General features: G+C 46.0%; 1 protein-coding gene across 2 annotated transcripts; it reads right to left on the bottom strand.

Moving 5' to 3' along the window:
* ARHGAP40 (Rho GTPase activating protein 40) lies at positions 1–25,624 on the bottom strand. Of its 2 annotated transcripts, none has more exons than XM_033074631.1 (15): positions 25,458–25,624; positions 16,174–16,376; positions 10,430–10,647; positions 9,394–9,469; positions 8,481–8,632; positions 7,708–7,873; positions 7,268–7,359; positions 7,073–7,150; positions 6,672–6,831; positions 5,967–6,049; positions 5,003–5,209; positions 4,604–4,744; positions 3,598–3,758; positions 2,770–2,825; positions 1–2,427 (listed from the first exon to the last, which is right to left on the bottom strand). In XM_033074631.1, the coding sequence occupies exons 1-15, from the start codon at positions 25,547–25,549 to the stop codon at positions 2,321–2,323; spliced, it is 1,992 nt and encodes a 663-aa protein (XP_032930522.1). In that variant the 5' UTR covers positions 25,550–25,624; the 3' UTR covers positions 1–2,320. The 2 variants fall into 2 exon arrangements, with proteins under 2 accessions (XP_032930522.1, XP_032930524.1); XM_033074633.1 differs by having other exon boundaries at positions 8,481–8,629.
* Between the last annotated feature and the right edge of the window lie 1,450 nt (positions 25,625–27,074).

Raw genomic sequence — 27,074 nt, 5'->3', positions numbered from 1 at the left:
TGGCTTTTAATACCCCCAGGATAAAACCCACCCATCAGGAGTGGGTTGCACATCACTGACTGAAAAATTTACACTTACTTTGTGATACAAAGATAGAGAAAAAAATTTAAAAGCATATCCATCATCTGGAAAGAGTTCATTTGTTTTGTTTTACATTTCCTGTCATATTTAAACCATATTTTTCCCATGAGAATCTCCCATTAACCTTGTTTTTCACAGCATTGATTCACATTGTTTGGTGTTCAAGAAACCCCACTCCTTTGTAGTTCACAGCAGCAGTGATGCAGTCTTGACCCCTCAATATATATGGACAGAATATTTAATAAACCAGCATATGAGGGGTGAAAAAATGCAGCATTGTGTGATTTGCAGAGTGCAATTCAGCTTGCAAAGGATCTCTGAGTTCACAGTGACACCTTTATGAGTTGGGTACTTCTCAGGGTATCACATCTCTGGCATTTGTTCTTTTCCATCTTGACTCCATCACTGCCACAAAGAATTCCAGAAGGGATGTTGAATAGGTACCTTTGGTTTTTAAAGCCCCAGTTTAAAGCAGCTTGATCTTTCCAGAGGTATAAACCACCCATTCTCCAGGAAAAGAATCAGGCTCTTTCAGGCACAATTTCAGCCCTATAAAAGAGGCACCTCAAGAATTGTTGATACCTGGGTCAGGGTTGGGAGGTTCTATTACAGGTTCTTAAGAAGACATCTGTGAAGGTGATCCAACCAGTCAATGCATCTGCATCATCTCAACCAAAAAGAATAGACTGACTCTCTAGTATATGAATAATTTTAAGATATCTGCACCACTCACACAGAATTCACAAAAAGCTGGAAAGAATGTGGACTGTGGCTTGCCTGTTCCTCAAGGATCTTAACCACCAAGAGGATTTAACCACACAGACAGAACAATCACAGAGTGAAGCACCTTTACAACAGAATCTAGGAGTTTGAGATAATGAATAAGGAAAGCTACATTTCATCCTGGGGGGAAAAAAAGGAGAGGAGGGAAAATTCAGATTGTAATGGAAACAAACTCATCTAACAGAAGAAATAATACTGGAGATTGTCACTAGTGCAGCTGGGATTTGGCAAATGAAATACTTTGAGTACACACTTGCAGGGCAGCCCTGCTTCTGCCACATGAATAAATATCCAACCGTGTTTAAAAACAGTATTTAGAGAAAGACATCCACATTTCCACACAGGCTGAGTGTTTCACCCCTCCCCACTGCACAGTGGGGCCCCTCACTGAGGTATTTCAGCACCACCACAAAGGAAAGCAACACCCCACAGCACAGCCCTCTCTGGTGGTGATGCACAGCAAGGTGTGAGTTCTGCTCTGCCCTCCCCTGTCCAGCCCACAGTGACCACACTGAGCTGAGTGTGACAAATGTGCAGCCAGGGCTCAGCCCAGTTCAGCCCCCTCACATCTCAGGGGGTTTGTTGGCTTTTGAACCAACACATTCACACAGAATCTTCCACAAAGAAGTTCAGTCCAGGTGGGCAGGTCAGGTTACCAACCTTACATTAACTCCAGGATATTTCCTGTGCTGTCTGTTGATATGTAGGCTGTCCATCAAAATAAATGTGTGTTTTACCCTCACTGCTGGCAGTTTGGGTTTGCATTACCAGCAGAGCTGTATGGGACAGGCATCTGTCCTGCCACACTGCACATCTGAAAGGCAGCTGTATTTTCCACACCTTTTTTCAAAGAATGTTATTTTCTTGTGTTGCATGTATTTTTTTAACTGCAGTCATGATGTACACGGTGTGTTGGTGTCACATCCCATCTGGCCTTTTTGGAAACACACTTTTTCATTCTTCAAAGAACATAACAGGAGGTTAATAGTGAAGCCCAGGATCAGAAACTCTTCTGGTGTCATGCCACAGGCAGCCATGGGCCTTACCAAAGGGATGTCCTCAGTACCACTGCAGCATTTGGATGTCTCTCCTCCAAAACAGAGCAAATCCAGAATACACAAATGTCTTCCACCATATTCAAGATAATCTTTTTCTTCTTCTGTTCCATCTTTGCTGCACAACCATGGCAGCTTTGCCTTCAGGGTTTGTTTTGGGGGATATTTTGTTCAGGAACAGTCATTCCCCCTGCAAACTCTGCTACACAATGAAAATTGCTGCTTGTTTCCAGCATCCCTGTCAGCACAGTGTGCTCTCACTGCCAGCTGCCATGGAAGCAGTTAATAAAGGTGCTTTTCCTTCCAAGAAACAAACAGTGTCTGCTCTGACACAACAGAAAAGTCTCTGTTTCCACCTTTAAAAAACTCCAACCAAGTGCTTTGTTTTGCTCATGTTTTCCTCAGAACATCCGAGGATAAGATGGGTTTTGTTTAATTATCCACTCAGCATGGGGGTTGATGTGGTACAAGTCCAAGAGGTAAGTGTCTGGGTCCAGGCAATGTTCACCTGTTAGAACAAGACATTCAGAAAAAAAAACCATTTTTATTATCCTTAGTCCTTTAGCTAGATTTGTTTTTTGTTTGCTTTTGCTCCCACCCAAAAACTAGGATTTGTTCATATTAATTTCAACATTACAACCTTTCAGAAGCATTTCCACAAATCTGAGGTAAGAGCTTTGAGAGGAAAGAGGGTAGATATAGATTAGATATTAGGAAGAAATTCTTTGTTCTTGGGGTGGTGAGGCAATGGCACAGTTGCCCAGAGAAGTTTTTTAACTACCTCCAAAAACAAGCCAAGCATAAAATCGGAATATAAGAGTCTTTATTTTCAGCTACCCTTTGTACTTACCAATATTGCCTCCCACTTCATACAGGAGCAAGTTTGTGCACTCCATGGAGTTGTTACTGCAGAAAGAAAAACACACTGAAGGTTAAATCTCTGCAAAGACAGGTTAGGTGGTTTGGCAATACTCCTTCCCAAAGAGCTGTTTGTGGTTCAGAGGCCAGCAATGATCAAAGAGGCCATGGCACAGAGACCTTGCTGACCCTCCTGCACCCAAAATTTGGGTAGGACACCCAAAGCTGGAAAAGAAGCAAACAGGGCAAGCTGTTGGTGAGACAGAGCTGAGCCACATGCAGGCAGCTTGCCCTCACCCTCCCTGTCTGGAACAGCAGAGGCACTGCCACGTTACCTGCACACACAGCCTGCAGGAGCTGTGCCACCGGGGGCAGGAAATTTCTCTGCCTTTTTTTGGGTTAGTTCAGCGATTTGCCACAGGAGGGAATTGCAGAGTTTATTTTAGGAAATCCCTGCATTCACTGGAATTACTACTCCAGGCAAATGATAGAGCTGGTGCTTTTCTGCAGGAAGCTGGAGGGGGTTTGCATGTCAGGGTCAATGTTTCTGCCTTTTCCCTCCCCTTCAGCAAGGATTCTGCAGTTCACTGGGTGTCCAGCAGCCCAGAGGGGAGCACTGACCTCCTGACAGCCTGAGCACCGGCTGGAATCACTCAGTGAGCTAAAATCTGCCTTCCCCATCCAACTCCATTTCCTAGGCTTAGAACAGAGGAGCAGAGAACAATCTCTCCCCATGACTCACTGTGCTTCCATCTCAAGACACAAAACAGCAGCTAGACCATTTATTTTTAATTTTTTAAGCAGAGAAAAGGCTAATTACCACTTGAGGAGGTTAACAGTGTTAACAATATTCCAGCCATTCTGGCACAGGTTCTTCTGAAACTGCCTCAAGACATCAGCAACCCTGGTTGCATTGTTCAGGTGCACCTCCAGAGAGTCCTTCAGGAGCAGTGATGCGTGGACTTTCACAATCTTGGAAGGCTGAACAAGGCAGGCAAAGAGAAAAAAGTGCTTAAAGAAAGGCTCTTATCAGTCAAAACATTAATTTTCAGAATCGGTTGGAGAGTGTGAAGAATTAAATCCAGACAGCTGTTCAGAGAACTGGGGCTGGCTCATGCACACATGGAAGCGCCAAGGTGAGCATTGAGTTCTGGTGCTGACAGGAGCCCTGTGCTCTCCATCAGCGTGTGCTGGTGCTCTCTGCTGTCCAAACACGGCACTGACACAAGCCCCCGCGAAAACAGGATTTGTCAGAAGAAATTCTGACTAGCTGTTCTGCACAATTCTCAATGACTCCTCTGAAATGCATTTAAATGACTCGGAAAGGAATTTATAGATCTGGGTTGCAGGCTACTGAATCCAGAAAGATCATTTCCAAAGAAAGGAAGCACCAAGTGATGTACCATCTTAATGGACATTATGGAGCAAAAAGAAAGTAGGCAATAGCTTGAATTCATGCTTTAAAAAATGAAAATACATCTGCCTTTATCCCAGCAGACATATCTGCTCCAACACATGGGACACTCAGAGCCATAAGAATCCTGCTCTTCACATGGGGGAAAAACAAAATTTCTGCTCCTGATCTCTTCCCTGCATTTAACCATGTGTTTTGTAGCCTGAAAATGTATTTACTGATCTTGCTTTTGAGATCAGTTTTTGCCACAGTCTGGCCAAAAGCATCTGGGAAACTGTTCCTCATTATTCTGCTTTTTTTGGTCCCTCTTGCTCTTTTCAAGGATTTCACCTCTTTCATCTTTTTGAATTCTCAGGAAAACATTTGACACTGCCACAAAGGGGTTTGGGTTTTTTCCCAAGCCCTAACTCACCTCTCCCTGGTTCTTTTCCACTTTGTCTTTATCAGCGTGAATCTTCCGCAGCAAATTTTTAATTCTCTTGTCGCAGAACTGGTACCTTTTACTGCTGCTCTCGTTCAGCTTTCTCACCTGAGCTACCAGAAAAGAGGAGACCTGGGCAGGGGAGAAGGGTGAAAACAGGAATTAAATCGAGCAGAGATAAGGATGTCATTTAGGAACCTGATCATCCCTCTAGCTCCTTAACTAGACAAAAAATCTGTGTACTTTGAGGACAAGTAGCATTAGAATTCAGCCAGAGGTTTTGCTTACAGCTGTTTAATTTTTGAAATTTCCAAGGCTATCCCTTCCTCATCCCAGTTCTAACAAGACCAAGACTGTGCTGCACACACCACACAACTGCAGTGAACTCACAGTCCAGAGCAGATCCTGGTAGTGGATCATCATCCGCACCACGTCAGCCGCCCCCTCCGCCAGCTGCTTCTCCTTCCCCTCGGGGATCTTGTTTGGCAGCCCCTTGTGCATGAAGAGGTTTGGGGCCATGACTGTGGAAACGTTCCAGAGGTTCATTTTGTTGTTGTTTTCCCTGGCAACCACCTTGCTGAGAAACTCAAGAAGAGCCTGAGAAAAGGGAAAGAGATGTAAGCCATCCATTACAAGCAATGCTCAATAAAATTACCATGGTAATTGCTGGAGAGATCATTAATTAGCAGCTTTTCTTGATACAGATCAGCAAACCCCATTTCTCCAGTTAGGAAGTAGAGTGACTAATTTCTAATACTAGGACAGCAACAAATAACCACACCAAGAAAGGTTTATCCAGTATTTTTGAATCAGGAAAAACAGTTTGTGTGGGAAACAGATGAGCTTTCACTCCTTGGCAGGTGATAATTTAGGAAGTCTACCTGCAAAAGTTTCTGAATCCAAAGATGAATTCCCCCTTTCCTCCAGTGTCCCCACAAAACCCTTCCCAGATGTGGAAAAATAAACCCTTTCAGATTATTTCTTTCACCTCACACCTCCACCAGAACCAGGACAGATCATCTTTACTGAATTATACATTCCAGTGCTCTAAATGAAGTGTGCACGGTGCTAAGTCAGCCTCTCCTTTAATACCTGGGAGCTGAACTACTCAGGAGGGAAAAAAGAAAGGCAGCAACAACCACCACAGCTCTTACAAAGCACAGAAAGGGAGATGGGGTGTCAATGTAAAAGCCATGCAGCTGTGCCACTTGGGGATATGGCTTAGTGGTGGCCTTGGAAGTGCTGGGGTATGGCTGGACTCAATGATTTTAAGAAGAGGTGGGTTTTTTTTTTTTCAGTCTAAACAATTCTGTGATTCTAGGTTTTACCAGCTACATCAAAAGCAAGCAGTTACCTTCAGAGTGTTTCTGTTGGACTCTGGCAGAATCAGGATCAGGAGGTTTAGAGCTTGCAATCTTTGCTTCAGGTCTGGAATATCTAGAAGGAGAGTAACAACAGGACAGAGGATTCAGGTTTCTGACCCTTCTTTTTGAACCCTCCAAGGAATGAGACAATTACTTATTGAATGGTTGGTCTAGAATCTGAGACCTTGTTTCTCAGAAGTAAATCAAATCCATACTGTCTTTAAGAAGGGAACTACCCATGATTTAGAAGAATGATTCATTTCCTTTAGAGTATACAATCAACCAGCAACCCTGATGTCCTTGAAGGGCAGCAAAAGAACCCATAATTCCCCATTTTTTGAACAAAGAACTTGTGCATTCAAACAGTCATTTTAACACATCCAAAGTACCTACTGAGGCACCAAACTTGTTCTGCTGTGCTTCCAGAACAGCACATCACCTGCAGACTGTGTGCCCTGGCCAGTTTCCACAGCTCAGTTTGTGTGTCAGTATTGATCAGCTTGTCCTAATTGATGGCAGGAACCTTGCAGGCTCCAGTGACAGGTAATTGAAGAGCCCAGGACAATGCCACATTCAGCCAAGCACAGTGACTGCAGCCCTCAGCTGTGCTGCGTCCCCATTGGATCCACAGGCTCCCAACACACCTGACAGGGGAGCCCAGAGCTTAGCACAGAGCAGGCAGAGCAGGCACTCACTCTGAACAGCAGCAAAGGCAGGCAGGTACTCTGCAGTGAGCAGGGGGGCTGGCAGCTCTCGGATGAATCTCTTCAGCAGCCCCGACACGTCGTTCTGGTGAACCTCGTCCCAGCGGAACAGGCCACTGTAGAAGTCCCTTTCCAGCTTCTGTTCCAGGCTCTGTGGAAAAGATGGAATTTATCACTTGCTTTAATAGGCAAATGGAAGGGAAATTTTATAGCTGAGCACTGAGAGGATGTGACATCAAGTCAAAATGGTGCAGAGAGCCCCAGCACACGCTGGTATTTCCCAGCAGTGGATGTTGCTGGTTGTACTGGGAAGGGGATGAGATAACTCAGGGCATTCAGCAAATGCTTCCTGATCACCCTGACACTTCCAAACAATGCTAAAGGGCTCATACCTTAATTCTGGTCTGGGACCCAGAAACTCTCAGGATGCCCTCTGTTTCCAGTCCTCTCTTCTCCAGGCAGGACAGCAGCTGTTAAAGGGGAAACAGAAAGCTCTTAGGCACAGAGGATGAGGAGTCAGCCTGTCCTCATCACAGACTCCTGACTCTGAGGACCAGAGGTGTGAATGAAACCAGTACAGAACTTACTGCCTGCAGTAGCAGAGGGACCTTGGTGTTGGGCAGCAGCTTTTGGTCATTTTCCAGCAGGGTGTTGAGTGGAACTCCAAAAAGTCTCTTCTCTGCAACAGAAACAACATTTCCAAGTCTGTATCACCTTTAACAGAGCTGTAAGGGATACATCCCCCACTGCAGACTAAGGTGGTACTTTTGTAAAGACAGATACTAGAGAAAGAGGAATAGTTAAACAGGACAATTGCAGCCAGACATAAATTTGATAGTAGATTTGGATGTCATGATCCACTGATTTCCAGGAGAAGTCTGAGGAAAACACACCTGTCACAAGGTTTCTTATCAAAGACCCCCTGTTCTAACAATCAAAACACAACTGATAAGTGTATGATGAGAAGATGAATGTAAAAAAAAAAAAAAAGGCCCAAAAAAGGGTAAGAGTACAAAGTACAACTAACCTGTTGTTTTCAGTTTTGCTGCTTTGTTTCTCTTCAACTCAAAGCCCAGGATATCACAGAGAGCTGTAAGTTCAATGAGGGCCAATGTGGGGATCTTCTTCATGTCCTGAGCTGACAGATCTCCAATCCTGGTCACTCCTAGTCTGCCCTTCAGGATCTTAAATCTCTAAGGGAAACACACACAAAAGGTTCTGCTCAAGTTATCACTATTAATCCCACTACTGAACAACTTTTGCTGTAGTTTTATTATTTTTATCATAACCAGGCATCTGTTCTTCCTGCTGTGTTCAAGACCAGTCATTTGGCCAAAACTACTCCTACTCAACCACCAGCTGAATAAATATTTTCCCTTTTAATATTGCTCTTTAAGCATATAGGAGATGCCAGTTTTTCTAAATTAAAAGCAGCCTGACACCCAACCTAATCTACTTGAACTTTGGAAGCAGCCCAGTTCATTTGCAGAGAGGAGAAAACTTGAGGATTATGAGTAAGAAAGTGCAGTTAGTTACTCTCCTCTTTTCAGAGGAAACAACATGGATGTGTGTCAAAATAGAGAGTTTCAGATAAAGGTTTTATTTCTTTTGATTCTCCACTACACAGTGGCTATCCTTGCCCAACACTGTAAATATAACAGCACAACACACCCAAAAATACCAGCAAACACAGACCCACTGCAACACCACCCATAGGTATGAGATTAATTCGATGTCTTGAACCACCTCGACAAGCCAAGACGAATGAATTCTAACAAGAAAAATTCCTCCAATGCTTACAGTTAGGGAATTTCCATCCTTTAACTTCCTGGATTCAGACAGGAAGGATCCCTTGAGCAGGACAGCTGCTTGCTCTGAGTAGGCAACATCCATGTTGAACATCTCCTCTTTCCCAGGGTTTCGAACTGTGCAGGAATAATCCTGGGTTTCTGCTGCAGAGGAAAAATTGTCTTGAGTTTCTGCAAGCCAGGAGGGTGAAGCTTAGAAAGCAAATGTGCTAAAAATGTGGAGTTTGAGATAGGTTTGGTACAATTGCTTTTATGAACCCTGCAGTAACACGTGAAAAGAGTGTCCCCATAGCACAGAGGGATCAGCAGGGTAAGAGTCTTCCCTGAGAAGGTGGCCAAGCATTGGGACACTGGAACAGGCTAACAAGGGAAGTGCTGGAGTCACCATCCCTGGAAGTGTCCAAAAGTCATGCATATGTGGCACCTGGGGACATGGCTTAGTGGTGGACACACTGGTGCTGAGTTATGGTTGGAGCTGTGATTTTAGAGAGCTTTTCCAAATTTATTGATTATATGATCAGTGTGAAGTCACAACATTATGGCTAAAACTACCAGGTCAGTGTAAGACAAGACCACAGCCTTAAATTACAGGACACACCTGTGGCTAACATCTCTTTACACAACTGATCATGGCATTTACAAGGTTTCACTGTGTGATCTTTGCTACACTGATTTTATTTTCATCTTTCAGTTGCCTTATCAAGAACTGCTAATGATCAGTTTGAGTGATAATTCTAACAACACTGGAAAAGTTTATTAATCCAAAGGTGTGAATAATCACGTGAAGAAACCCACAAACAAGGTCAATGTTTCAGAACCTTTATATACTTAAATATGTGTGTGGCTTTCCTTGAGTTCCAGCCCTGCCTCTGATCCTACTCTGCATTTTAAAACTTCCCCCTTACTTCTCTGAGTGTTTGAAGTCCGTAGATTGTGCCACAGTGGTTCTGGGCTGGACTCCTCTTTCTCTGCTGCTGTGTCCTGAAAAAAAAAGAAAAAAAAAAAAGTTGTTTTAGCCACAACCAAAAGAGCAGAACCACAGCTGAAAATATGGTGATTATTAATTCTTTATCAAGGGGAAAAAAATCTTTAAGAAACCAACCAACCCTCCTTCCCAAAAAAGGCAGTGTTAGTATTTCTCCAGGATTTCCACCTCTACAAGGTCAGCTTATCAGAACTGAATTTGGGAAGTTCTTTTGTTTTGTTTAATGGTGATTTAACATGTCACTGGAACACAGAAAACACAAGGGGGCTCCAAACGATTCCAGTGCTCCATGAGGCTGCTGTGCTGCCTATACAGAGGCTTTATACAGCAGGAGTGTTCCCAGTCTGGGAAGGCTATGAATCTGCAGGTTTTCTAGCAACTCCTCAACACTGCAGCCAGGATTTCTCCAGTCTCAGCTTCCAGTTCAAGGGATGAAACCATAACAGGAGCCCTAGACCCAGAAAACCAAGTCAGCTCCCACTGATGCCTTAAATTTTAGCTTTCATGTTTTCTAGATTCTGTACTGCATTAGTGTGTAACTCTGAACTTCATATAGAATGTTAGCAAGTTCTCCTCACAGTTTAGTTTGACTAAACAGTCCTTTTGAAGCCCCAAAACCAAGGACACCGCTGCAGCTTCAACCCCAAAAAGTGCAAACAGCAGCGAATTGAGGAGAGAATTGAGGGTGGGACTGCAGAACCTGGAGCTGGAATTGGACAATGAACCCCAATGTGTAAATGGACCAAAATTTATAAAAGTGTGAGAACTCCTGACCAGGTGCCCATCTTGGGTGCAGCCATGGCCAGGCTCTTGCACTGCCCAAGGTGAATCCTTTAAAGGCCTTTAACAAATCCTTGCTTTACTCCTCTAACACTGCCCAGCCTCTGTTCCAGGTACTCTTTAGGCACCACCACGAGGCAGGAATCCCTTTCTGGACAGCCCCGAAGCCGTCGCACCTGCGCGCTCACCGCGAAGATGTCGCGCACGTGGCGCACGGGCTGCTTGTTCCTCCTGCGGCGGGAGCGGCTGTAGGTGTCCAGCCGGCGCTGCACGGCCGCAGCCTGCGTCCTGGTCAGCGTGGACAGCAGCACCAGCCTGTCCTGCTCCGGGCCCGGCTCCCCCAGCAGCTCCGACAGCCCCGCGTCCTGCAGCCACTCGGCCTCGGCTTCTCCCTCTGCAAAGGGGGGAAAGGCACAGGCATAGTCAGTGGAGAAGGCACAGGCACAGTCAGTGGAGAAGGCACAGGCACAGTCAGTGGGTAAGGCACAGTCAGGGGGGAAGGCACAGGCACAGTCAGAGGGGAAGGCACAGGCACAGTCAGAGGGGAAGGCACAGGCACAGTCAGAGGGGAAGGCACAGGCACAGTCAGAGGGGAAGGCACAGGCACAGTCAGGGGGGAAGGCACAGGCACAGTCAGAGGGGAAGGCACAGGCACAGTCAGTGGGGAAGGCACAGGCACAGTCAGAGGGGAAGGCACAGGCACAGGCAGTGGAGAAGGCACAGGCACAGTCAGAGGGGAAGGCACAGGCACAGTCAGTGGGGCAGGCACAGGCACAGTCAGTGGGGCAGGCACAGGCACACTCAGGGGGGAAGGCACAGGCACACTCAGGGGGGAAGGCACAGGCACACTCAGGGGGGAAGGCACAGGCACACTCAGGGGGGAAGGCACAGTCAGGGGGGAGCAGCAGTCAGTGGGGAAGGCACAGTCAGTGCAGAAGGCACAGGCACAGTCAGTGGGGAGCAGCAGTCAGGCTGCTTGCAGTGCTCCAGAGGCACAGCAGCCTGTACAGTCCCTCGCTGAGGTGCCAGTGGGACATCACTGAGGGAGCCACAGCTTTGTTCTGGGGTCGCTCTCAAAATCTCAGCCCTAACCCTACGTGCCCACTGTTATAAGCCTTTATTATTTATTATTGGCTTTTCGCAACTATTGAGATAAATGCTATATGTATAACATTAAAACAGCTTTTCTGTATGGATATAGGTTCTTTTCTTCTAATAGCAAAAGTTAGACATAAGTTAGAGATAGTATGCTAAAACTACCCACCTAGTTGAAATAACAGCCCATAAACGTGTGATGGGGCCCTACAGCTGACACGACAATTATCAACACTCACCAGCTGCAAACAGCTGGGACCACCACCCAAATTAAAAGATAATAAGAAAAACATTAAACCCACAAGTCACAAAACACACATATTCTTAAAAAGCAAACCCAAAAAGTAGCCATACTAAACAGTTCCCAGAATTTTTACTATACATAAAAAACTATAAATATGCAGCAGGTTGATGTACTGTAAAGTGTATTTAAAGGGGTATTCCTGAAGCAACCTTGTGCTCTTGGCAGCTTGCCAAGCACCCGGCCATTTTAACCCTTTACTTCATGTGTGTCTCCTATTATCTTTTTATTAAACCTTTTAAATGTTACCAAAACAATAAAACATATTGTTCACACCAGGGAACATACAGCTTTTTGGGCAGCTACTCACACAGCTCTTACTGCTCATTCCAGGTGAGGAAAAAGGGGAAGAACGGACTGGGGAGGTGCAGATGCTCCCAGGAGCACAGCTCCAGAGAAGCTGGGCAGGGGAGGGCACAAGGGCGACTCTGGGTGGTGTTTAGGCAAGGATTGTGACAGGATCTGGGAGTGAAGTCAGGTGCACCTGATAAATCTGCCTTTCCATGGACTGCCCATGCAAAGGGGAGCTCTGGCAGCAGCACACAGCCCCCCCCAGAAGGAATGGGCTTTCCTGGATCCCACCTGATCTTCCCACAGCTTTGAGAATGGACAAAAGGTCTGTGAGAAGCCACAGCACACAACATTGCATATGTGACTTCTGTACTTTTCCAAACGACTTGGTTACTTCTTTTTCCTTTTTTTTTTTTCTTTTAAATCTGTATGCATGCCTAGCTATCAACTTTTTTTTTTTTTAATATCCAGATCCTGATCTGGTAGGTTCAAATGTATTTTACTTAATATATTTGCTGAACTATTTGTGTGCATTATCCCTACTCCTTAATTTTTGAAGTGGATCGGTATCCATACACTCAACTAAAACAAAAACGTTATTTTTACTCTGTGCATTCCTTTTGTGCCTGGGCCTATTCAAAATATCACTAAAAATAAAGATCATTCCAGTTCCAGAAGGAAGTGAGAAGCCTGGAGACAATACAGCACATTGCTCAAACAAGCTCAATTCCACTTCATTCTTCAATACATATAAAGTTGCACTTCAAACACAGAAGCCTTTTTTTTTTTCTTATGGGCTACACTCATAAGGAAGTGCAAGTGAGAAAGTGCCCTGAGCAAGGCAGCTACTTGAAATTCAAAGATGAAAGAAACGATTTAGCAGGTGACTTCAACTTTAACATAGCAAACACCACAAAGCCTTTATCTTTCCAATTCCATCTACCACATTCATTCACTGCAGGCAGCTCTAGTACAGCCCTACCTAAGGTTATACTGGGAAAAAGAAAAATCACAACTGAACTGATTGGCACAGAGCAGCTCATTCTTGTCCTACGCAAACTACTTCCTCAGTTGTCACAGCTGCTCAGGCAAAGTTTTATTATTGCTGCATCAATAAAAAGCACCCATGGAGCTCTCCTTGAGAGATTAAATAATTAAATTTTTCTGGAGAAACCTCATGTTCATGCAGCTTGCAAACACATGTTGTGACACAATTTAAACTCAGTGTTCAGAGCATGGTCTTTGATTTTAGGCATCATAATGAAACAGAACCTTTTTCATCATAACACAATAAATAAAGCTGAACTTGAAGTCAACCATTTCCCTTAGTGAATCTTCTAGCAAATTGTCTGGTTTTCCTACACGGCCCAAAGTTTTGGTCTTTTCTCAGGTCTGGTTTGCAGAAGTTAGCAGGTAACAGCATCCCCTGGGCACAGCCAGTTATGGTCCCACTCTCAGCTCCTCACCAACCACCTTCTTGTCCTACATCTGTGGTTTCACAGCAGAACAACACACAAAAAGCCTCTGGTTTATTTTGCCTTTGGGAACTAGAGGAAGTGAAGTGTATTGCTTGCAAATTTTGAAAATAGCCAATTCCAGTCATAACAGGAAACTGATCTTATACACAATAGCACAGAGCAGCCCCTCCATCGGACATCCGTGTGAGCCTGCTGCCCCACCTGATGCCAAAGCACCAGATTGGCATTCCTCTATCTACTATTTTGGCCCAGTTATGTTTGCCAGTAACACAAAAGGAAATCAGCAAAATGGGTTATTTTGGGGGGGAAAGGGAAAAATTGGAGAGGAACAGGCCAGATCAGAGAGATCCACAGAAGATGAGCTGCAGGTTTAAGCCTAGAGAGCGGCTAAGATTTGCCTTGTGAGTTCCAGGAAAGCAGCATTTCAGGAGGGCACAGTTAGGGATGATTTTGCAAAACTAAAGAAGCGTAGTTCCACAAATTTACTTGAAAATAACCCAGTCAAAAATAGCATTCATCATAAAGTATTCACTTTCCAAATATTTGAAGGACAGCTCCAGCATCCTACATTTTCAGACTAAACACTAAGCACAATTTCCTAAGTTTTGAAGGTGAAGAATCACCCTTTGACAGCTCTCAGGCAGGATATGTGCTGTAAGGTCACAAACAGGTGTTTTGGTGGCTGAGTGCCTGTGTCCTCAGCTGGCTGTGCTGTCAGGCCCTGGGCAGAGCTGGGCAAGCAGTGACAGCAAGGACAGCCCAAGGCTGCATTTCAGCAAAAAGCCACTCCCTGCTCCCACCAGCTGTCAGCACAGCAGTGCCCTCAGCACCCCTCAGCTGCCCCAGGTCTGCAGATACACACTGGTGTGACAGTGCCACCAGGTCAGCAGCAGCTCCCCAGGACACCCCCTCCCCCAGGAGCCCAGTGTTCCCAGCAGGGTCAGCATGTCTGCAGTGCCTTATCTCCACACAGCCTCCCCAGTGTCCCTGGTTATCACCAGCCATGTCCCAGGCTGAGCCCTGCTGTCTCCAGACACAGCTGCCCAATTCTCAATTCCCCAGATTTATGCAAGAAGTGCCTCTGGTGAGGAGCCCCACAGAGCAGGAGCTGCAGAGATGTGAAAGCCAAACCCTGCACACCATCCCAGGTTCCCCACTCCCAGCACAGTGTTTATTTGCCTAAGCTTCTCCAGAGAAGGCATCAAGAGCCAGAGCCTGCCCCACCTCCTTCCCCAGGCTGCTGGGAAGGCTTTGCACTCAGAGCATCATTTCAAGCCTGTCTGGTTTCAATGGCCAATTAAGCACTCAGCTCCTGCTAGATTAATCTGCTGCATTAAAAGACACTTTTCCTCGTATCCCTGCTTATACACAGTAATCAAATTGCCTCCAGCATATCAGTCTTTAGGATATCCCAGACAGTCTTTCATCTCATGGGATGGTCTCTTTCCCAGTCTCCTTCCTGGTGCACTCATTTTCTGAATCACTTTGCATCTCTTCCAGTTTCAAAAATCAAACTCGTGTCCTTTATAAGGGACATTAACAGCAGACCTTCATGTTTACCATGTCCTGCCAACGATGGCAGACAGGGACAATGACATTCCCACCCAGCTCTCCAGAGCCTCTCTATGTCCCCACGAGAGCCACTGGCCCTTCCCAAGCACAGCAGCACCCTGGGACTGTCCCACAAACATTTCCCCAGGACACAGATTGCAGAGCTGTGTTTGAGGGGATGTACAGCCAACCACCTGCACTTCTTCAGAATGGACCCAGGAAAGGTGTGACCCCCACCTGTGGGATCACTGGGTGTTCATCACCACAGACCAGGCTGTTGTACTGCTCATCAGGGACTGCAGTGACAGGACAAGGAGTCCTGGGTTCACACTGAAAGAGGGGAGCATTGTATTAGGTATTGGGAAGAAATCCTCCCTGTGAGGGTGCTGAGGCTCTGGCACAGGGTGCCCAGAGCAGCTGTGGCTGCCCCTGGATCCCTGGCAGTGCCCAAGGCCAGGTTGGACAGGGCTTGGAGCAGCTGGAACAGTGGAAGTGTCCCTGCCCACAGCAGGGGATGGAACTGTATGAGCTTTAAAGTCCCTTCCAAACCAAACCATTCTGTGATTCTATAGAAGGAAAACACATTCCAAAAGTTTTGGAATAACTAGCCCAGGTTCTAATTATTCCAAAGCACTGGATAACATCAGTGCTACAGAAAGCGCATTAGAAACACCCCATATACATTTCTTCCAAAGAAAGGAAAAGAAGGATATGCAGGAAAAACCTTGTGTGGATGGACTCAAGGCTTTCTGGATGTTTATTGTGGTTTCTTGAACAGGGAATTAGAGAGGAACAGCCTGCCTTCCACAGAAGCAGCTCCCATAAAAGCCACTATGATGAATCTCAGAACCATGCACACAAACAAGCTTCCAAAACAGCCCCAGCTCTCACACAATGTTTTCCACACACCACCTGAGCTGGCCCTGAGAGCCCCCACCCTTGGAGGGGCTGCTAGAAAATCCTGGAGCCTTGACCATGGGACTGGCCTTTGGAGCCAGTTTTGCTTCAGAAGCCGAAACCAGGCCAACCCTCCCCTTCTGCAGGGCATTATCCACCACCCAATTAAAATAATATCTCTAGACCTGATTAACTGATAATCTAACCATACTCCAACATGCTTCTGAATCGTTCAGGTGCTTAAGTAAATCTTCTGTTTCAGATGTTCACATTCCTCTCCTCACTCCCAGCATTTTTGGCAACCTACCCTCCTGTGTTTTGACATCTGCAAGGCTGCATTCCTCCTGCTCGGCTTCAGTGCTCTGTTTAATGTTCTCTACTTCCAGCCAAAAACTGTCCATTGACAAGTTGTCCAAGGCCTCTACCCTGGAATTTGTGCTCTCTGACGCCGGGGATGCCGCAGGACTCTTCGGAGGAAGCTGGTTCATTTTCCAAGGGCAATGTCTGGTGCTGAGAGAGGAAGAGATAAGGAAAGGGAGGTTAAGCTCCACGTATTACATACAGCATTTGTGTCCAGCCTTCACTGATTAATGACTGCAGCAAAGCCAAACAGAGGTAAGTGCTGAACTTCCTTTGCTTAGTGTTTAGCAATACAGACAAGGCTGGGACTAAATCCCCTGGAGAATGGGGAAAACTGCAGTCTAAACATGTGACAGGACACAGGATCAACTGAGCCTTTTCAGTGCTGTCCCTGCAGTGACCTCCACACCCCACACTCATCCCAAGACTTCCCTGGGGGTTTGACTGCATTCACAGCCACCCAGGATGTTCCAAGCTCAGTGCACATGTGCTCCAGGACCTGGCACAGGCAGGAGCCTGGCAGCTGCCACCACAGCAGCCCAAACCCAGTTTGTGCTCCCTACACAAAAACCAGCACAGCTCCATCCAGCAGCTAACAACTCACAGGGCTGAGGGCCCCTGTTCCTGCCCAGACCAGATTTTTCAGCTGTGAAACAACACGAGGTGTCCTGGGAAACCCAAGCATATGGAATTTTCTTACCACCCTGCTGATTCATTCATGTGCAGCTGAAGTCCCAGACTGGCCTCGTTCAGCTTTCAGCCCCTGTGCTGTGAGCTTCTCATCACTTCATAAAACAGTGCCTCTCCTAAAATAAGCTGTAATTGTCTTCAAAGAGTTCCAAGCCATTTAAGACCTGCTACACATATTTTTCAAAGACTTACAAAAAAAGGGATAGGTGGAACATACTTATGAGAATGCCTCAATGGTTCCACTGATGAATATAAAAATTAAAGAGATGGAACACTGCTCTAACTGTGGGTGGTTTGAGAAACACCACCACCAAACACAGGTCAAAATTCCTTTCTAGTTTCATTAAAAAAAATAATCAAGTCTTACACCTTGAAAACCATGACAACAAAACACCCACAAAATGCTATTTAGCCTCCTAGCTCTAGGAGCCAAAAGTTATAGATGGCAAAATATCTGGAAAGTTTTAGCCCCTTTCATTCCACAAAGCCATTATTAGCAGTTCTGGCACTAACTTGCTTTGGTTGTGAGAAGTATTTCAAGCATTTCAATTTGAAGATCTACAACTAAGAGACAAATGTTGTAGGCTATTCTGCACTTGTATTTACACATGTGCATGCACATCACACTCACACCTTATTCTAACACACACAGGCAGCCCCTCTCTCCTGAGGGTCAGAACCACAGCAATAACCATCACTCCAGGAACATCTGGAGACAGCCACAGTGTTTAGAGCAAGAATTAAAGGGGTTTGTTTCACAGGAAGACAAAAGTGAAAGACTGAATTGAGCTATTCTGTCATCCGGCAGGCAAGGACAGAAGTGATCTGCTCATTTAGCCCCATCCTCACTTTCCTATTTCTGGGTATCCAAATAACACCCAAGATACCAATTATAGCCTGTTGGAGCCCTTAAGTAGTCAATCTCAGATTTTTACTTTTTTAGCTGCACAGTTCACGTCCAACTCTCTCAGTTCCATTGCAGCTACTAACCCAACTTATTTTTTCCTCTTTTCAACTTTTTACTTCTATCTTTACCCATTAAAAGTTGCAAAGTTAGATTGCATCCTTCACCTTAACTCTTCATCTTTATTACCCCTCTCCATTTTCTCACATTTGCTGACAATCCTCTCATAAGATTAGAGTTAAACAAAAAAAGGCTGATCAACACCTTGTCAGGATTCTATTATGAACCAGTCAGCAGAACTCACTTGCAACATGAAACTAAGTGGAAGGAGGAATTCAGATTATTTTGGGGGAGCTGGTTTTGGCCATATGAAGAACACTGGAAGACAAACTTGCACTGAACCCTCACAGTGCCCAACACTCAGGAACCATCTGACAAGTTCTCCTAATTTCTCTGCTACAGGCTTTCAGCAGGCACTAAACAGCTCTTCTTGCCTGAAGTTACTGCCCTGCACTCCTGCAGGATCTGGGTTATACAGATTAAAGCAGCTCTGAAATGTGCTTCTCCTTTGTGTTCAGCTTGGTTTGGAGCTGGCTCATAACACCCCAGAAACCTCCAGGGATCATCAACAGCAAAACAGAATTTAGAGCCTGCCCCAGACTTGACCAGCAGCTTGCACCCAGCAGATGTGCTCTGTGACAAGCCTGTGTCACACATGGCCGTGACAATTCCTTCCCCATGCCTGCCTGGAAAAAACAACACAATTTTAAGCCAACATAAATAAAATCTCCAGCTCTTTCCAAAGGGTGGCTCTTGACTTAGACCTTCTGCATGACAGAACAGACACCAGGCCCTGAATGCCAGTTTCATCAGGAGATGTTACTCCAAGTGAAGCACTATTTATGTGAGGCATTAGGGCACATTCCTGGAGCCCACCTGAGAAGGGTCACAGTGTCCTCAGAGCCCAGGTTTCAGGTTATGTCCTTGCCAGCAGCTGGGTTTGGTCTGCCTTCAGTCCATATCACAGAGTTCTGGTGCAAGGACAGACAGCAGGGACCTGCTACAGCCCACCCCACCTGACTGTGCTTCCACAGCATCCACAGTCACTTTGCTTCCTTCCACAGCTGGAAATACAGATGTTCTTGGACTGCTGGCACCAAAACCCCACCAGTTACACTATAAACCCACTCTAGGAAAGCCACAGCTGAACTACTTGTGTGCCAAACAAAATCCATCCTAACATTTCTCCTCAGCTGGCCCCTTTACTAAACCTGGATTCGCTGAGTTGTAGGATGCCAATATCACACAGCAGCTCTACAGAGGGCCAGCAGGACCCTACTTCTGTTAGACTAGAGCTGCTGCTCCTGTCTCACAGGACAACACAAAATCAGGCTTTCACATTTAGAAAAGGTTGCATTTCCTGCTCTAAGTTTGTTTTTATTCTTGAGCTCAGCGCACAGTCCTTGCAGATCCAGCTGCCCAGGTGGAAGGCTAATTTTAGATTCAGTGCACCTAAAAGGTTGTTCTTCCTCATTGCATGCCCGAGTCAACGGGAGGGCAGCCTGTGACGTGCAGGCACAGCAACAGCTGAGATTGAAAGCAGAGATTGTTGGCTTAAAATGTTAATGGCTCAGTGCAACTGGGCAAAGAGTAGGTGGAATAATCAAGTTCACTCCACTGCGCTGTCAAAGTAACAAAAAGCATCAGATTATGGAGATTTAAAAATTAACCCAACAAGAAGGAGACAGGCAGAAAGATCTTGTTAAGGACAGCCATGTAGGGAGGGCTCTGTGGAAACACTGAGCAAATTAATCCAGCCTTGTCCTCTTGTTTAAGAGCACAGTCAGTTTTAACAAGGCTTGAGATTCACCCAGCACCTTCAGTCTAAGCCTGAGTTCACAGCATTAATAACACAGCTATGAAAAACTAGGCTGGCACAGCCCTTACAGAGTTCTAAGCCTGACTTCACAGCATCAATAACACAGCTAGGAGAAATTACAACTGTGTAAGGTCTGTGCCAGCCTAAGCCTGACTTCACAGCATTAATAACACAGCTAGGAGAAGTTAGGCTGGCACAGTCCTTACAGAGTTCTAAGCCTGACTTCACAGCATTAATAACACAGCTAGGAGAAGTTAGGCTGGCACAGACCTTGCAGAGCTCATTTGGGTCCCTGGAAGCCCTGTGTGCTGGCTCAGTGCTGGGGTCTCACTGATCCTGGGCTGCAAAATGCAGTCTCAGAGCAGCTTTTGATCTGTTCCTAGATACTGTCAACACAATGCAAATATGTTGCAAACAGTCATGTAATTCTTCACCCTCTCGAAAAAAATACAATAAACAGTGTTGCTATGTTCACTCCAGGCTTGAATCACTCCCATGGCAGAGTTTCTCAAAGGACCTGGAGCTGCTTGGGCTTCTTTTCTGCTTGCTCAACATCCCTCCCTCATTGAAATACCTCTCTAGCAGATGAATAAATAAAAAGGTTCCTTCTCAAGCATTTCAAACAGAACAGGAGGCAACAAGGACAAGCCAAGAAAAAGGAATTCCTTTAAGACTGCTTCCAGAAAATTAAAATGAGAAAAAGGCAACGAGAACAGAAGAATTCAGGCAGACAAGGCGGTCCTGCCACACAAGCAGCACCCAGTCTTTAAAGACATTTCCAAAGATCTGGAACAAGCACAAAAGCACACATGGAACAAAGAAACAGACAAAGTCTGAATGAGCCTCAAGAGCAGGTTTGGAGTAGCACACCAAGGCACAGCATCATTCACAACAGCCCAGACCACGAGCCTGGAACACGAGCATCTCACAAGAAAAAAAAAAGGAGAGATTAGTTTATCAACTGAAAGATAAAGACCCTTAGTCAGAGGAAAAAAACTACATTAATGTCACACCACAGGCATCTTACCTGCATTCAATTTACTTTAAGATTAAAAACAACTTATGAGTACAAAAGCAAAAAATTGAAAGAAACAACCAAAAATTCCATGCAGGCTCTCCACATATTGCTTCCAGGTTCTTACCCTAAGCAAGCAGTTTACATCTAAATGATGAAATCTGTAGTTAATTCTGAAGGGGAAAAAAGTCCCCTAAAGATGAGCACACCACAGTTCATAACACACTAGGTTTTCTTGTTTAAAATCATGTAGTAGGATAAAGGCATCTAGGAATAACAGACAGGAGTATTTGAAAAACTGAGGAAATCCTGGAGCAGGAGCTCAAATACATACTTTTTGTTAAACATAGATACAGCTGTAGCTATTTTGTTTATTGGAGGTTTAAACCTCAGTCTATCAAAATTATCAATGCAAATATAAAAACAGGTTCCTGTATGGAACAAGTCAATCTACTCATTATCAAAACCTCACATGAAATACACATGATCACTATTTCATGCAGACACACAGAACTACACAAAACTCTCTTCCTACCACAGACAGCAAAGTTATCCAGAAGATGCCTCATGAACAGAAGTCCCACAACTTTTCTACCAAAGTCCTAAACCAGAAGAAAGCCCTGCTGCACATTTTTAATGCCTGGTTAGTTACCTCCAAAATACCCCAAATTTTGAACATGATCACCACTACCAATTCCTCTCTTCTCCCCACACCAACATGCAGAAAAGAACTACTGAGGTTTACTCTTAGGAGGAAATGGAAAGCACATGGCTGGTTCAGATTCCTAGGACCAGGCCATAAAAGCAAAGAGAGGCTAATTATCAAATTACTGCAGTGGCAATGAACAATAACTCACCCAACAGACTCTTACCACGCTTTCCTTTCCCTGGCTTAACCAAAACAGCAAAGAGCCAGAATTAAAGCAATTTTAGCAGTAGCCTGCCACTGCTGATGTACATTTGCATATCTCTGACCAGAGATTTGCTCACATATTTAATAGTTTCACCAAGTATCCTCTGTGAGAAGTCACAGTGCCTTTAGCCCAGGCTATTTTATCCAGCACTGCTGCCAACCCCCACTTATGTCCCTACTGAGGCATTTTGTCAAGGACTGTGCACGTGTGGGATGACACAGTTGAAGGTCTGTCTCTACAGCACCAGCAAGAATAGCTAAGATGTCACTGCCACAATTTGCTAATAAGATTACAGCTTGTTTTCAGTAACACAGCAATCAGCTCATCAAGATCTTCCATTATGCAAGCAGCTCAGGGAGCAGCGTCATTTCAGGTTGTTTTGAAGAAGCCTGTTCTGCAAGTGATAAAGAGGACATGCCAGATCGTGCTGTGTGTGTGCAGTAATTCCCACCAGCTGCAGCTTTCCCCCAGTCCAACAGTGAAAGGCACAACCTCACCTCCTGTCCTGGCATTCTCAGTGACACCAGGAACAGCAACCCTTAGCCCAGAGCTGTGTGGAGTGACAGATGTGAGGTTTGTGTATATCCTATGCTTCAGCCCAGCACCTCCTGCATTTTCTGTGCTGGACAAACTCCAGAGGGTGGTGGGGCACTGGCACAGGGTGGCCAGAGAAGCTGTGGATGTCCCATCCCTGCAAGTGTTCAAGGCCAGATTGGATGGGGCTTGGAGCAGCCTGACCTGCTCATGGGCATCCCTTCCCATGGATCAGTTTGGAACTTGATGATCTTTAAGGTCCCCTCCAACCCAAACCATTCTGTGATTCTGTTATCTCTACCACAGCTTTGGATCTCAACTAAAGCACAGATTGTAACTTTGCTGATAATAAGTGTGTCTGTCAAAGTATTTAAGGGCAAAGAAACTCCATCTCTACTTCCTTGTCTCAGGCCTTCATCTGGAATAGATTTGTGCCTACTCCATCTAGTAAGGGGCTAAATAAACAAGCTAAGGAACAGGGAAAGTTGCCTTTAATTACAGATCTGCCTAGAGGCATCTCTGACCGAAACTCGGAGCAGAACAGAAACAGGATTGATAACCCCATGCAGATACAGCCAAATTAAAAATATTCAAAGGCATGTTTAGCTTAGACTATTAGCTGGGTGCCTGTCCCATCTCACCAGGGCTTGTTCTGGCCTCAGAAGACACAAGGCACCCTCTCTGTGCATGGTTTTGTGTTTGACTGTAAGGTCACTGTGGAGCCTGTTGTTCACTTTCCCTGCATTAGCAGGGTAAGCCAAACAGGAAAGGGCTTTCATCCAAAGGGAAATCCTGCTGGGAGAAAGGGCTACCTGGCCAAAACAAATCTTTAGTACTACTGGGACCTTTAATGTGATTGTGAATTGATGAAGCTGATCTATGGGATGATCAGGTGACAATCATTAATTAAAAGATGGCATTCCTCACTCTATTTCCACCTCCACTGAATCCATGTCCATTTAAACACATCAGCAGCTTTGTCCATCCAATTCCCACAAGGACCTGGTCTGCCATTCCAGCTCCACCTATCAGTGTGGCACCAGGATCCCAAACCCCTGGGCATGGGGCTACAAACCCCACAGCCCAGTACATCACACACATCTTGTCCTTACCCAGTCCCCTCTCCTGCATCCAGAAGCTGCCCTGGGCTGAGCCCGTGCACAGGAGTGCCAGGAGGAAAGCAGCAGGCAGGGAATCACTGCCCTTTGGTGACTTTGCTGTCACAGCCCCGAGCACACACTGCCAGGGATTTTGCAGGCAGATGAGTCAATACCTCGCAGTCACTAAACACGTCCCCAAAACACGCTGCCGTTACACCAGCTGAGGTGCCTTTACTTCACTGCCATCACTGCTGAGACTGCAGCAGATGCTCAGCCTGTGCACACCTCAGACACTCAGCTGAGGGACCAAGGGCTGAGGGACCACTTGGCTTCCAGAGGAAAGGCTGCCAGCATGTTTGAACCCACTGTAAAAAGGCTGAGAACTTATTTCTTGTGTGATCATTCACTAACACAAAGGCCTTTTACTGAGGCAGGTTCACTCATACTAAACACTTTTTCTACAGCTTCTTGAATGTTGAACTTGGAGTAAATTGGGATGATAGAACTCATCCTTATTTCTTCTTGTAGCCCATTCTACCAGCTGCACCTGCATTAGAGCACAGAATGAGTAACTGCAAGCTGTTGCTCAGCTCTATGAGAACAGCCCAGAGATGCTGGAGAGGTCACAGGAGTGACGTGCTGACCAGCACAAGGGAAGCAGGGGAGGAGAGGTGTGCTGGAATCCAGCTATGCTTCACTCATGAGAGCTTCAGGGATGCAGGAAGACAGAGAGGAGTCATAAACTCCTCGTGTGGATTTCTCAGGGCGGTTATTACACATAACACAAGGTGCTTGGCTGTCACCCTGCCATGAAAAGCCCTTGGCTGGGATTTATAACCAATTCTGTAACTGGAGTGTCACCAGCCAGCCCGGGGCCACCAGCCCTGTCTGTGAGCCACCCCAGGTCCCAGGAGCTTTACAACACCGAGAGGAAGAGCAGGAGGGAGGCAGATCTGGCTCAGCAGTGGCTTTGGAGCCATGACAGCACCTCCAGCCCCATGCAAGCCAGTAGGAATCTTACTGGGAACTCAGCGAGCACGTCAGCATTGTTGATCAAAAATAAACACTGATTACGGTCAACCAATTGAAGAGCAGGCTGGCACATCCTTGCCCCATTGTACAGGTTGGTTTTAGGTCAATCCTAGGAAAGAGGCTTAGTTACAAATACACACACAGACACCTCACACCTGTGGTGAGTCCTGAGTGAGCAGGTGGGAAGTGTCGCTTGGCTGCAGTTCAATGTTTTGGGCAAAGCTGGTGAGCAAGTTTGAGGTTTCTGCTGTAGCACCTCTTCAGAGCTGACCACAGAGGTGTTCTGGCAGCAGCACAGACACTGGAACTCAACTAACTCGTTTGGCAAAAGCTTTAAGTTGTGAACAAATATTTTGATTTTTATCAAAGAAAGCCTGCAATACTGAAGGGTTCAATCTCGTTCTCTCACACGTGGGTAACTTAAAAATAATTTATCATATCATTTCCATGTCAGTCCCCCTATGATTATTATTAATTTATTTCTTTTCCCCCAACTCAAATTTTGCCTGGTGTCTTCTAAAGATTTTCTGTCTTGCTTTGAATGCACAGTCTCATCAAATCGGGATGGAAAAAATGAGAACTCAGACAGACACATGTAATCAAATCACAGCTCACATTTTCAAGTAAAATCACTGCCAGCACATTCACCCAAAATCAACACATTCTGACCACTACAGCAAGGAAACATTCTAAAACTCAATGCAAACTCCTAAACTGATGCAAATACAGCTTAGATGAATTTTTAGCTCATATAAGAACACAAGCAGAATGGTGTTTGTCAAGCAAAGCAGTTCAAATTTCAGTTCTGTCCTCCACATGAATGAATGTAAGTCAGTTCTTACACTCATACATATCCACAACCCCCTGGCCAGCCCTCAGACCCCAGGGCAGGTTACCACAGTGTCACAAGGGAGCATTTCAGCCCCTCAGGTCCCACTTCCCCAGCTCGCTGCACCCAGCCCAGAGCGAGCATGGAGAAAACAACAGGGATTTTCATAGGCTTAGTATGAGGAAAAAGAAAGGCAATTCCCCCAGGTTTCATACCAGGCTCAGGCACTCAAAGCACTATTTTAAGAGCACACAACAGCCTGCTCACCCCCTGCAATCCCCTCGCTCCCAGCCCCGTGCCCAGCCCCGTGCCCAGCCCCCCGTACGCTCCGTACCTGCCCAGCAGCTGGGCACAGCTGGCTGCCCGGCCCGGGGCCAGCACCCCCCGGGGCCTGTCCCTGCCCGTCCTGCAGCCGTGTTTGTCCATGCCAGCCGGAGCAGGGCGGTCAGTCTGTCCGTCCGTGCTGTCCGCTCCTGTCACCGCCGGCTGCGCACCGCAGGAGCATCCTCCTCTCCGCCCGGCAGTGAATAATGCACCGAGCCTGCGGGCAGCGCTGCCCCAGGCTCAGCCCGCACACAGCCGGCACCCAGAGCACAAAACAGCACCGAGCTCTTCCCGAGGCTGGGCTGCAGCTCGGGATCGCTAAACATTAACGTAAACCCCGGCCCACGTGGAAGAGGAACTCCCTGCGAGGAGGAGTCACGCAGCCTATTCGCTCCTTAACAATGTACTTCAGGAGAACATCGAGAAAAGAACAAAATATCTGCCCGGGGACGTGGGGAGGGTAGGGAAAAAAACCTACGAGTGCCTATTAAAGAAGCAATTCAGCATTTCTTGCCATAGTTGAGCAGTGAGTAAAGCCCAGCTGGATGTTAGACAGTGGTGTTGAAAGAGCAGTGTAAACTCGTAACACCCACAGAGAATATTTTGCAAGATCCAGATTATTCTTTAAAAATCTCGTCAACAAGAAATGGACAAGTGAGCAAAATGTTAAAGCAATCCCTGTAGCCCTTCCTGACAGGTTTTGTTCTATCCTTGTTATTCTCCCTATGGTGTTTCAGTAACTCTCCTTCCTTCTAACATTTTTTATTCCTAATCCCGAAGGTAGAGGGATGAGTAATTTATTTAAGTTTTTTAGTGAAGGCACACAAAGCTCATCCAGCACAAGTAATAATTCTGCTCTGTGTTTCCCACATTCCCAGTAAGGCTGGATTTACAGCTCAGCCTGCTCTGCCTCCAACAGCTTACAGGGCAGCAGCAGCTATTTTAGAGACAATCCCTCCTCATAAAAGAGCCCACCTTGGTTTTGTTCCTACTAACACAGCTATTTTTCCAACCTCTGCTTGAGCCCACCCTGCTGCTGAAGGAACACTGCCCCACTCCCCAGCTTCAACACAGGGCTGGCACTGGGGAGGTGCTTGGGCTGGGACACTCAATTCCCCACATTAACTATGCAAAAGCATTCATGGGAATTTCCTCTCTTTTCCTCCTTGCCCACAGCTCCTGTAAAACTTATTCCTCCACCCATAATTCAAAACTCAGGTTTATCCACATAGCTCCTCCTACATCAGTGCCAAACAAATATCAACCACAAAGTGCCAGCTTGTGAAGTTCAGTTATAACCAAAACCCACAGGCCACAGGTTTTACAGCAGCACAGAATTACACACAGGCAGCATATCACAGAATGGTTTGGAAGGGACCTTAAGGACCACCCAGTGCCATCCCTGCCATGGCAGGGTCACCTTCCACTGTCCCAGGTGCTCCAAGCCCTGTCCAGCCTGGTCTGGGACACTGCCAGGGATCCAGGGGCAGCCACAGCTGCTCTGGGCACCCTGCGCCAGGGCCTCAGCACCTCACAGGGAGGAATTTCTTCCTAGTATCCAATCATAAAAATTCATCCACGAATGATGACTGTAGGAAGCTGCAGAAAGCAAATTAAAGATTTTTTC

This window comes from Catharus ustulatus, chromosome 17 (genome assembly GCF_009819885.2).
Source record: "Catharus ustulatus isolate bCatUst1 chromosome 17, bCatUst1.pri.v2, whole genome shotgun sequence".
NCBI lineage: Eukaryota > Metazoa > Chordata > Aves > Passeriformes > Turdidae > Catharus > Catharus ustulatus.
This window is presented reverse-complemented; position numbering and strand designations above follow the sequence as displayed.

Excerpts from the sequence above, each read along its gene's own strand:
- ARHGAP40 (XM_033074631.1), bottom strand. The coding sequence starts at position 25,549 with ATGGACAAACACGGCTGCAGGACGGGCAGGGACAGGCCCCGGGGGGTG. Across the intron at positions 16,377-25,457 it reads TGTGCCCAGCTGCTGGGCAG|CACCAGACATTGCCCTTGGA; the intron begins GTACGGAGCGTA and ends TTCCTCTCTCAG. Across the intron at positions 8,633-9,393 it reads GACTTCAAACACTCAGAGAA|CAGAAACCCAGGATTATTCC; the intron begins GTAAGGGGGAAG and ends TTTCCTCTGCAG.